General features: G+C 34.7%; 1 protein-coding gene and 1 pseudogene across 12 annotated transcripts in view; one reads left to right on the top strand and one right to left on the bottom strand.

The window, feature by feature from the left end:
- BCAS3 (BCAS3 microtubule associated cell migration factor) overlaps positions 1-13,204 on the bottom strand; it is a 587,541-nt gene that overhangs the window by 489,417 nt on the left and 84,920 nt on the right. For all 12 annotated transcript variants that reach the window (XM_032320065.1, XM_032320063.1, XM_032320069.1 and 9 more), the window contains exon 7: positions 4,281-4,353. In XM_032320065.1, coding sequence (XP_032175956.1) covers positions 4,281-4,353 — 73 coding nt within the window. The remainder of the gene's footprint in view (positions 1-4,280; positions 4,354-13,204) is intronic.
- On the top strand, positions 244-546 carry LOC116577865 (annotated as a pseudogene).

Raw genomic sequence — 13,204 nt, 5'->3', positions numbered from 1 at the left:
ACCTAAATAACTACTGCTTTCAGGCAGTGGCTACTAAATACCAGACCCATGGAATTCTGCCAATCCAAGTTCTGCAACAAAACTGCAAAAAATAAATACTGTGAACTAACTGTATTGTATTTAATGAATAGTCCTTAATTTTTAAATTAAGACTTTATTCTTATTTAGCTCTTAAACTTACTTTCTTTTTCAAGGTAAATTTAAGATGAAAACAGATATTTATTTGAATATTAGTAGGGAACCTGCCCTGTCTTGAAATTACTTCATTTTTTACAAAGGTTGCCACTGAACTTCATTAAATAAGAGCGTTCCTTGGCCTTGGCAACTGCAATACAATGTGGTTCAAGATTCTGCCCAATACAGGTGTCATGGTTGTGTGCTTGTTCATTCTGGGCACAGCCATTATGCACATCCACAGGTTCACTGAAGGGGGCAAGGAAGAAAGGGCTGTCCATTATTCATATTACTGGAGTCTAAAAGAAAGACGCAGGAGCTCTCTGGAGTTCATCTCACTATGTGTCAAAAGACTTAGAGAACATCAGTTAAGGAAGCATTTTGCTGATTAATGAAAAATAAGTCCTTTATGCCCATCTACCCCTTCTAGAAGGTTATACAATACTGCAGTGCATAATAAAGAAAAAACAAAAACAATTTTTAAGTGTTTCTTAAATTAACTAGTACTATTTCCCAATGCCTATGTCCTTTGTATATTACTGCTATCATGCAAAGGAGATTCCCTTGGCGTTTACTAAACATTGTGTTCACATGAAGAAGAAACAATCAGGGAAGTCCCTTCACACTCTGAAAAATTCCAGGTAAGTAGCTGCAAAACAGTATGCATTACACTGCTTAAAACAATAAAAGTAAAATCAACAACAAAAGTATATTCCATTTCTACAGAAATACTGAGACAAAATATACAGAAAACAAAAAGTCTCCTAAGAAGTTACTGTTTAAATAAGTGTATAAATATAACTTAATTGCTACATTTTAAAATAATTCTTTATTAACTCTAAAAATAACTGCCGAAAACAGGAAAGTAAGTTTAATACATGAACAAGAAGTTAGAGTACTCTAAATGCAAAAGCATGTTCTATCTACAGACTTGGAAAATGGGCAAAGGCCTGGGTCCACAACTAACTGTGACTGAATCTCACTTAATTTTAGTTTCCTCATGTATAAAATGAGGATAATGCAATCTCCTTCAGAGGCTTGTTTTAAGATTAAATGATGTTACATAGTGGAAAATATTTAATAGACCTGATACATAGTAGGCATTCAACATTTGCTTTCCATTCCCCAGTGCTATATTAGCACAGTCAATAAGCATATGCCTCATAAAAATTTTGGGTTATAACTTTTTTAAAATCCCAGAATCTGGGAAACAGATTCTAAAAGAATTGACCTATAACTAGATTTCTCTGTTATTATATTCAGCTTTGGAGTTATTAAAAAGTGTCTAGTCTATTCAATATCACCATCTGCTAACCTACTGCCCACTTAGAATAACTCTTAAAACATACACATACTCTGGCGCCTGGGTGGCTCAGTCATTAAGTGTCTGCCCTCAGCTCAGGTCATGATCCCAGGATCCTGGGATGGAACCCCGCCATCAGGCTCCCTGTTCTGCGTGAAGCCTGCTTCTCCCTCTCCCACTCCCCTGCTTGTGTTCCCTCTCTCACTGTATCTCTCTCTGTCAAATAAATAAATAAAATCTTTAATATACAAATACACACACAAACACACACACACACACACAAAGCACTAGCTCAGATTAGAGAAAATTGTATTCACCAACAATCATAGCACTTGCAAGAAACATAATCCTGGGGCGCCTGGGTGGCTCAGTGTTTAAAGCCTCTGCCTTTGGCTTAGGTCATGATCCCAGGGTCCTGGGATCGAGCCCCATATGGGGCTCTCTGCTCCACGGAGAGCTTGCTTCCTCCTCTCTCTCTCTCTCTCTCTACCTGCCTCTCTGCCTACTTGTGATCTCTGTCTGTCAAATAAATAAATAAAATCTTAAAAAAAAAAAAAAAGAAACACAATCCTACATAACATGTCCTTCTTGAGACTATAAACATTCTGACAAAGATACTACACACACAAGTTGTTTATTGTAATCAGATCAGCAAATAAATATGTGAAAACAAAACGGGTATTTCCTGCCATTGTCTTCCATTGGAAAGAAAGGTATAAAACAAGAGAGAAAAAAGACAGCACACAGGCAAGAGAGAGCTTATATCCAGTAACAACAGGATATATCATGCTCGAAGTTACGGTCCATGAAATGACTTATGAACTTAATTCAAAAGTATCTTTACATTTATTCATCAATAACCACTCTTAAAATGACACAGCAAATGATACAAACATATAAAAGTCTCTTACAAGAATGATTCCTCTACTATGAAATAATTTCAGGAGCAGAAACGAGAGGAGGAAAATAAGTATCTACAACAGACTTTTTCTAATAGGCAAATGCTATTGTAATTAAGACTAAATTCACTGTCCCTATGGTGATTAGTTTTATATGTCAATAGGACTAGGCCACAATAACCAGATTTGGTCAAATATTATTCTAGATGTTTCCGAGAAAGTAGTTTTTACACAAGATTAATATTTAAATCAGTAAAGTTTGAGTTAAGCAGATTATGTTCTATAATCTGAGTGTGCCTCATCCAATCAGTTGAAAGCCTTAACAGGAAAAAGCACTGACCTCCTTGGAGGAAACGACAATTCCATCTTTGGACTGGGACTGCAACTCTTCCCTCAGTGTCTAGATTTGGACTTGCCAGTCTTCACAGTCATGTGAGCCAATTTCTTAAAATCTCAAACTCAACCTCCCTCTCCCTCTCTCTCTCTTTCTCTCCATACAACTACACACATATATACCCCACATCATACTGGTTTTGTTTCTTTGGAGAAACCTAACTAATATGACCCCCATACCATTAAATGCATCCCTCAACAAATGATCCCATCACCAACTGCATATAATCACCTTACCCTTCCTTTCTGCCTTATTTTATAAAGTGATACCTCAATAAATGAATCTTGTAAAAACAAAAGCAATCTCCCTCATCATACTAACGGTTAGCAGGGTTGATAAGGAGTAGAAAACCTTTCAAAAATTGCAAGCCCAACTCAGCAGGTAGGTGAATGCCTTCCACGAACGCATCTTTTCATGGGGTTTCCGCAGGTCTACATGCCCTGAACTACAGAGGGCTAAACATCAGGAAAAAAGAAGTCAACAAAGCGGCTTTACCATAGCAGCCAACCCTCTTTGTAGCTCCCACTCTTGTTCAGCGCCTCTGTAAACACATCAGTTCCCTAATTCTCATGCTCTCGTGTACTGAGTCCCTCTAATGAGATTATCACTTCACTTTTCGCTCTTTTCAACTCCAGAATTTCCATTAGGTTTTCTATAATTTCTAACTCCTTATTGAGGTGCTCTATTTGTTGAGTCACTGCTACCATACTTTCTTTAATTTTAGAAACACGACTTATTTACTTCTTAAAACATATTTTAAATCCTCATCTGTAAAATTTAACATCCAGAGACTAGCAGAACAGTTCCTACTGCCTCCCTTTTTTTCCTCAACGTGACACACTTTCTTGTTTCTTGGAATGTGTCCTAACTTTATGTTGAAAACTCAACATTAAAATTATATAAATATAATACAGTATAACAACTCTGTAAATCTGTCTCCCTCTACAATGTGTAGTTACTAATATCTCTGCTCAGTTTTACTTTTCTTTAATTCTTATTATTTTAAAGCCTGGTTTCCTTGGGTTGCCCCAAGTCTATGTAGCTCAGTGGTTAGTCAATGATTCAACAGAGAATTTACTCGAATACTCAATAAAGGTAGTCATCCTTTCCAAAAGGATCTGTGTGTGGGTACTGCAGCACATTCAACATTCAGAACAGTATCAAGGCTCCCCAGATTTTAGTTTGGTCTCCATAAAAGTTACTATGATAAAAAACACATAAACTTTAAAAAAAAAAAAACCTTAATGATGCTAATCTTTTATTTCAAGACTGAATTCTAATCTATTGCTTGTTTTCTTTTGTCTCCTGCTATCACCCTGCATATGAGAAAACAGTAAACAGAAATCACAAGACCAGAGCCACAGAAAACCCTAAATATGCTTTTAATTCTTTTCTCTTCTTATAAGAGCATTGTCTTACAGTAACAAGGATTTTAAGATACCAAAATTCACCCTCTGAAATAACAATACAAATTTTTAAGTGGTTCAAAGAATTTTTTTAATTTCCTTACCCAGAAGATCCAGTGCTCTTACAAACACCAAGGAGGGGCCTTTTTTCAGCAAAGTTATCACACTTTTGAGTACCTGAAAAGGAACATAAAATAAAAGGTAAAATAAAACTTTGGGAAGGATTCTTTTACACTTTCCATTATTTTCATGCTCTCAAAATATAGGCAGCTAAAAAGATAGCAAAACATTTATGACAAATTGACATAATACACTTGATTGAACAAAAATAGAATAGCTATAAATAAACATATAACTATTTTTAAAATTGAACCAGCATTTAAAATATCTTTTTTAAAAAGTTGGCACCAACTTCAATCTTATACACATGCTCCATGAGATCAAAAACCACCCTGAACTCCACCAACTAATTACCTAAGACTAGTATAATTTTCATGTCAAAAGTAATTAAAGAGAGGTAAGGACAGAAAAATTATAAAATTATAGGCCATTATCAATATACATAAATGCAAAAATCCTTTTAAAAATAGTAAACTGGATAGCAATATATTAGAAAAAAAATAAAATCTCATAACAAAGTTGATTACCCAACTAATAATTTCACATTACAAAACCTATTAATGTAATATTAATGTAATTCATTATATTAGCATTTCAACAAATGCCAAAAAAGCATTTAATTCTACATCTAGTCACGATAAGAACAAAAGAAAACAACCAAAAATAAGTTTTCTTTTCCCAATGATTATTTACAAAATATTGTATAACAAAATCATAGATAATGCTTTAGATCATTCCCATGAAAATGAGTAATAACACAAGGATACCCAATTAACTGTTCCTATTCAACCCTATACTCAAAGCCCTAGACAGGATAATGACAATAATTGAACTCAACAATATTACTGGATATAAAACCAATGTAAAATAGCAGCAACAAGCAGAAGAATAGTCAGGAAATACAAAAAGGCTCAGAACCACATAAAAAGGTGCTCAACCTCACACATGAAAGAAATTCCATTTAAAACTATATTGAAAAATTATATTGAAATTTGCTAATTTTGAAGAAGTGAAAATGGTACTATGGCTATAACTGTAAGATTCTTTATCTTTTGGAAATAAATAATAAAATATTAACCAAGAGGCTGGTACAGTATCTGGAAGGGGATAGTTCATAATATTTTGGAAGAAGGAGAATAGATGCTAATGAATTAAAAGTGGCCATAAAATGATGGAGTAGTAAAAATAGTATAACAATCTTTAAGAACCTAAGTAAGTTATGGGCGCCTGGGTGGCTCAGTGGGTTAAGCCGCTGCCTTCGGCTCAGGTCATGATCTCAGGGTCCTGGGATTGAGTCCTGCATCGGGCTCTCTGCTCAGCAGGGAGCCTGCTTCCTCCTCTCTCTCTGCCTGCCTCTCTGCCTACTTGTGTTCTCTGTCAAATAAATAAATAAAATCTTTAAAAAAAAAAAAAAAAGAACCTAAGTAAGTTAGAAACTTTCTATTAAAAAACTTTTAATTCTACTAATATACATTGACCTTCACATAAGACCTTCTCAAAAAAATCCAAAAGTCCTGTAAAATTCCCTGGCCATATCAATCAAAATTCTAAATGCAAATAGCCTTTAACAGAGAAATATCACTGCTAAGACTTCACCCTACATATATAATTAGCCATGAGGAAAATAATTTGAATACAAAATTATTCACTATAGCATTGTTTGTAACAGCAGAAGACTACTAAGTTCCAAATATATAACGAAGTATTTCCCATAGCTGTAAAAAAAAATGTGTACTCTATGGAAATATTAAATGAAAGCTAAAATATAAAGTGGAAACACACACACACACACATATATATATATATATAGACACACACAAAAATAGAAAAATACAGAATACTAACCCATCTTTTGTATAACATGGAGAAAGAAAGACTTATTTGCATATATACATACCTACACACACTCTCTAAGGATACATAAAAAATCCTAACTAATGGTGACCTATGGGAGGGAAAATGGAAAATGCAAAAGACAGGGAACAAAACTAGGAAAAAAGCTTTCACTGTCCATATACTTTGTATGTTCTAGTTTTCAAACCATACAAATATATTAATTCCTCCCGAAATTTTGCTTTGTTTTTAAATAAGGAGACAAATTCCAAAAGAGACAAGTAAATGGTTTCATCTTCTGAGACAAGCTGGTAGACTGAAGACATGTATTTCATTTTATCCCTTCTGAAAATTCCAGTTAGAGTACATTAAATCAAACAGTGTTGAAAACTATATAATAATGCCCACAAATTTTGGAAACAGATAATTGATGACTAACTTAGCAGCCCTAAGTAAAAGTTCAAGCTCGTCATGGGGGAAAAAAAGAAAATCTGAGACTCAAACAATTTGATACCTGATTATGTCGGGTATACCTGAGATTTATCCTTATACAATTAGGAGATTGTAAAAGAGCTTGTGAGCTTTCTCTGGAGAATTTAACAAGTCAGTCCATGAAGACAGACCAAAAGACACTGTCAATCAGAAAGCTCCAACAAAGAGTACAACCAAAGCACCAAACTAAATTAAAAATTGACAAACACAACACAGAACTTTTGATCAGGTTTTTAGTTTGCCACTCACAAATATGTGCAGACAATGAAAACAACCATCTGCAAGTGTCTAACTCTAGACAGGAAGAAAGACATCAAAAATTACATATATATCTATATATATAATCACTTCACTAATAATTTATAAGATACAAGAGAAGATATTGTAGTCATGGAATAATATAAGAATGCAATGAAAAATGGACTCTTAGAGAATAAAAGGAGCTCCAAGAAATTAAAAAAACCAAGATAGATTATTTAATAAACTCAACACAAGGGACAAAGGTAAAATTGAGAAAAATTTCTCGGCAAAAATGTAAAAACTAGAGGAAACAGCATTAATATAAACACGCGTACACATAAAATGTTAAAGGAATAGTCCAAAGTCAAATTCTAGTCAAAAGTCCAATTTATAGATAGGAGAAAAGAAAAAAAAAAAAAAAGAAAAGGAAGAGAGAGAGAGAGGAAACAGAGATGAAGAAATCATCTATGAAATATTCCAAAACTTTTTCCCAGAACAAAAGAATATGATTTTATAAGCTCTCTGAAGGTCTGGAACAATAGATTCAACAAACAACATCAATGCGCATCATTTCATGATAGTGGTAACAAGAAGTTTCTGCAAGCCTCCACGGAGAAAAAAACAGGCTATTTACAGAATCAGGAACTCCAATGGCTGCTTTAGATATTACATAATATCACAAAACCCTACAGCTAACACCATATAGACTAAATGCCCTCCCCCTGAGGTCAAGAACAAGGCAAGAATATCCACTCTCATCACTGCTATTTAACATACAATTGGAAGTTCTAGCCAAAGCAATAAGACAAGAAAGAAAGAAAAAAGACACGCAGATAAGAAAGGCAGAAATAAAATGCCTGGGTACTGATGACTAATACACAGAATCAACAACCACAAAAACAAACAAACAACAACAAAAAAAACCCTAATGCTAATAAGTGAGTTAATCCAGCAAGGTCACAGGAGACAAAATCAACAAACAAAAATCAAATGTGTTTCCTTTTTAAGATTTTACTTATTTATTTGAGAGAGAGAGACAGAGAATAGGAGGAGGGGGTGGGGAGAGGCAGAGGGAGAGGGAGAAGCAGATTCCCCACTGACCAGGGGAGTCAAAGACACGAGGCCTGATCCCAGAACCCTGAGATCATAACTTGAGCTGAAGGCAGATGCCTAACTGACTGATCCACCCAGATTCCCCCCAAATCAAATGTATTTCTATATGCTAGTAATGGATTAACTAGTAATGAGATTAACGGTACAATAACAATTTGTAGACCTGAAATTAACATTACACTGTTATTACACCAACTGGAATTAAACTTTTTTTTTTTAAAGATTTTATTTATTTTATTTTATTTGACAGACAGAGATTACAAGTAGGCAGAGAGGCAGGCAGAGAGAGAGGGGAAGAAGCAGGCTCCCTGCTGAGCAAAGAGCCCGATGCGGGGCTCGATCCCAGGACCCTGGGATCATGACCTGAGCCGAAGGCAGAGGCTTTAACCCACTGAGCCACCCAGGCGCCCCTGGAATTAAACTTTTTTTAAAAAGTAAAATAACATTTATAATTGCTCAAAAGAAAATTAAATTAATAAATCTAACAAAACACATGTAGGATTTACATGCTGAAAACTGCAAAATGCTGATAAAAGAAATGAAAGATAATCCAAATACATGGAAATATATAATTGATATGATACACAGATTAAGGGAATAGAAGAGTACAAACAGACCCACACAAATATGGCCAACTAATTTTTATAAAGGTATAATAGCAATTAAACAGAGAAGAACAGTCTTTTCAACAAGTAGTCCTGGAGCAACTGGACAGGCACAGGAAAAAAATAAAACTGGACCTCAAACTGGACCTTTATCCAAAATTAACTCAAAACAGATCACAGATTTATATGTAAAACTATGTAACTTTCAAAAGAAAATCTGCAGAACTCAGAGTTTGGTGAAGAGGTCTCAGACATACACAGCATCAAAAAGTATGATGCATAGGACCAAAAAAAAAATTTTTAAAAACAAGCAAAAAAATTAATAAGAAAACAAAAAACAAGCTACACATTGGGGAAAAAAATACTTAGAAAACCCATGTCTGACAAAAAAAGTCATACCCACAAAATACAAACTCAAACTCAACACTGAAAAAAAAATACAATCCAATTAGAAACTAGGCAAAAGAAATAAAAAGATACTACACTGGAAAGAAGATATGAATGGCAAATAAAACAAAGAAAAGATTCTCAGCATTATCAGCCATCAAGAAAATTGAAATTAAGACCAAAATGACATATAATTACATAGCGATTAGAATAACTAAAACAGAAAATCATGGTAATAACAAGCATTGGTGAGGACGCAAAGAAACTAAATCTTTCGTGCATTCTTGGAAATGAAAAATAGTACAACCCCTCTTGAAAAAAGTTTGATGTTTTCTTTAAAAACAGCAAAAGAGGCACATGGGTGGCTCAGCTGGTTAAGTGTCTGCCTTTGGCTCAGGTCATGATCCCAGGTCCTGGAATGGAGCCCTGCATTGGGCTCCCTGCTCAGCAGGGAGTTGGCTTCTTCCTCTCCCTTTGCCCCTCCTCCCCACTCATTCTTTCTCTCTCACTCAAATAAATAAATAATCTTAATTTTAAAAAAAAAAAGAGTAACAATAACTTATACTTCCCATACATCCCAGCCATCACAGTACTGGGCATTTATCCCAAAGAACCAAAAAATTATGTCCAGACAAACCAGTACACAAAGTTTTACAGTACTTTTATTTGAAACAGCCAGAAAGGGAAATCATCCTAGATGTTATACAACAGATGAATATCTCTATACCATGTAATACTAATCAATACACAAGTAGAACTGTTCATATGTTAGACAACTTGGATATACCTCAAGAACATCGTGCTAAATGGAAAAGCCAATCTCAAAACTTACATACTGTGTAATTCCAGCTATGTAATTCTAGCTATTGTCCACCAATGTCGTTTCTTGGTTTATATATTATTCTGTACTTATATATGAGGTAACCATGAAGAAATACTAGGTAAAGAGTATGCAATACCTCTCTCTGGTATTTTTGCAACTTCCTAAAATATCTAGTATTTCAGAAAACTTGCTAGGATTAGTTTATAAATGTTTTTCTAAAAATATTAAAAATTTGGGTTTTACTCTTTAAAAAGGTATGTATATCAGGGCGCCTGGGTGGTTCAGTCAGTTAAGCGGCTGTCTTCAGCTCAGGTCATGATCCCAAGGTCCTGGGATCCAGCCCTGCATCAGGCTCTCCGCTCATCAGGGAGTCTGCTTTCCTGCCCCCTGCCTGCCTCTCTGCCTACTTGTGATCTCTTTCTCTCTGCCAAATAAATAAATAAAATCTTTTTTTTAAAAAAAAAGGTATGTATATAAAAGAATGAGAAAACAAGCCACAGTCAGGAGACATCTTTGCAAAAGACACATCTGATAAAGGACAGTTATTAAAAACATACAAAGAACTCAACATTGAACAATAAGAAAGTGAAGAACCCAAATCAAAAAATGGAAAAAAGATCTGAACAGACTCCTAACCAAAGATGATATACAGATGGCAAACAGGCATATGAAAAAATGCTCCACATCATATATCATCAAGGAAGTTAAAATTAAAACAATGAAATATCACTACACACCTATTAGAATGGCCAAGATCCATAACAATGACCATAACAAACGTTGGCAAAGATTTGGAGAATAGGAACTCTTATTCCTTGCTAGTAGGAATGCAAAATAGTACAGCCACATTAGAAAACAGTTTGGCAGTTTCTTAGAAAACTAAAGATACTCATACCACTCAATCCAGTAATCACACTCCTTGGTATTTACCCAAAGTTGTTGAAAGCTTTGTCCACACAAAAATTTTTTTTTAAAAATCTTTTTTTAAAGATTTTATTTATTTATTTGACAGAGAGATAGAGAACACAAGTAAGCAGAGCAGCAGGCAGAATGAGAGAGAAGCAGGCTCTCCACTGAGCAGAGAGCCCAATGCGGGGCTCAATCCCAGGACCCTAGAATCATGACCTGAGCTGAAGGCAGCCGCTTAACCAACTGAGCCACCTAGGCACCCCTGTTCGTAGCATTTTTATTCTAGTTGGCAAAACTCAGAAGCAATTAGGACATCCTTCAGTATGTGAATGGATAAACTGTGATATATCCAGACAATGGAATATTATTCAGGACTAAAATGAAATGAACTATCAATCCATGAAAACAACATGGGGGAAAATTAAATTTGCCACTGAGTGAAAGAAGTCAACCTGAAAAAGCTACCTACTATGTGACCATCATATGACATTCTGGAAAAGGCAAAACTATGGAGACAATATGAGAATGACGCACTACCTACTGCACTAACCAGGCACCTAAAACTATGGAGACAATAAAAAGATCAGTTGTTATCAGGGGTTTAGAGGAAAGAGAGATTAATTCATAGAGCACAAATGATGTTTAAGGCAGTGACACTATTCTGTATAATATTACAATGATGGGTATATGGCATTACTCATTTGTCAAAACCCATAGAATATATAACACTAATAGGGAATTGTAATATAATCTATAGACTTTGGGTGGTAATGATATATCAATTTAGGTGTCAACATGGAAAAACGTGGATAGTGGGAGAATTGGAGGGTAGGCAGGGGGTACACAGGAACCCTCTGTGCTTTCCATCCAATTCTGTTATACAAATAAAACTGCTCTCAAAATATTAATTTTTAAAAAAAGATGTACCAAGCTCTTAAATACTCATGTTCATTGCAGCATTATTCACAATAACCAAAAGGTGAAAGCAACCCAAAGGTCCATCAATGGATTGAATGGATAATGAAAATGTGCTATATACACACAATGAAATATTATCCAGCTTTTAAAAAGAAGGAAATCCTGTTATATGCTACATATGGATAAATCTTGAGGACATTATGCTAAGTGAAATATGCCGGTCACAAAAAGACAACTCCATTACTCTACAAACAAGAAACATCTAAAGTAGTTAAACTCATAGAAACAGAAAGTTGAATGTGGTTACCGTGGGCTAGGCCTGGGCCAGGGAGAGATGGAGAGCTGTTACACAATGGATACAGAGATTCAATTTCACAAGTTGAAAAAGTTCTAGAGATCTATGTACGTACTTAACACTACTGAACCAAATGGTGATCTAAAGATGGTAAACCTCACGTGATTTTTACTACAACTAAAAACTTTGAAAAAGGTAGAAATAAGTTGTGCACATACATGGGTACACCAGTGCAAGCATGCACATTGATGTGCATACATACACATACCGATATTCAGTCACATTACACACTAACCTCATAAACATCAATTTCAAAATTTGGGATATACCTCTTAGGGGATTAGGATAAAGATATTTAGAAGAGGTAGCCAGGAAACATCAGCATGCTATTAACAATGTCTCATTTTTTCACTGGCTGATAAAAAGGAGCTGTTATATTTAGAATCCATATTAACAGAACACTCCAAAAATAATGGGGACTGACCCAGAAGAGACAGGCTAATGGTTATACATTTCGATTGTGACATGATGCACCTAATATGACACTTTTAAATTGTTAATATTATTATACAAAATAGGTTAAGACTAACTCTATCATTCCTTGACAGACTATACTAACATATGAATATGATAAAGATAAAAGATAAAAACACAATTAGTATTTATGAATAAAGTTCTCACTATTTAATTTTCTAGGAGCTTATAACAATCAATGTGTTAAGTCTCTACAAATTACTAATTTACTATAGATTTGTACTGTTACTCCCGCTCAACAAATAAATCAAATTTCACAATTAACAATACAACTTCAATCAAGTACAAGTTAACAATTAACTCGCCCAAAGCCCACAGTATTTATGTTCCAAATTAATTATAGGTGAACTTCATCTATGGAAGCCCAATTCTTCACTCCTAACATATTTCACCTTCACCTTCAACAATAACCATTCTACTTCTGCTTCCTGGTGTCTAGAACGTCTTTACAATTTGTACCTGTATTATACATAACAACTTGATATTTTGATGAATGAAACATCATGTCTTTAAAATGCAAATAATACTGGTGAGAATGGTGTGATGGTTTTGTGTTTCTCAAACCTGAATGAAGAACTCCAATTGGTTTCAGCTACCTAACAGGTTATATCTGTACTCCTAACTTTGCACTAGAAGGTCAGCCATCCAACAATTACTGAAGACTTGGATTCATCACAGATATTCAAAGGGAGCCAAGCAAAAATTTAAACAAAATAAAACCTTAACTTGCAAATGGCTTAACCTCCAACATAACTACTA

Source organism: Mustela erminea, chromosome 18 (genome assembly GCF_009829155.1).
Source record: "Mustela erminea isolate mMusErm1 chromosome 18, mMusErm1.Pri, whole genome shotgun sequence".
Classification (NCBI taxonomy): domain Eukaryota; kingdom Metazoa; phylum Chordata; class Mammalia; order Carnivora; family Mustelidae; genus Mustela; species Mustela erminea.
This window is presented reverse-complemented; position numbering and strand designations above follow the sequence as displayed.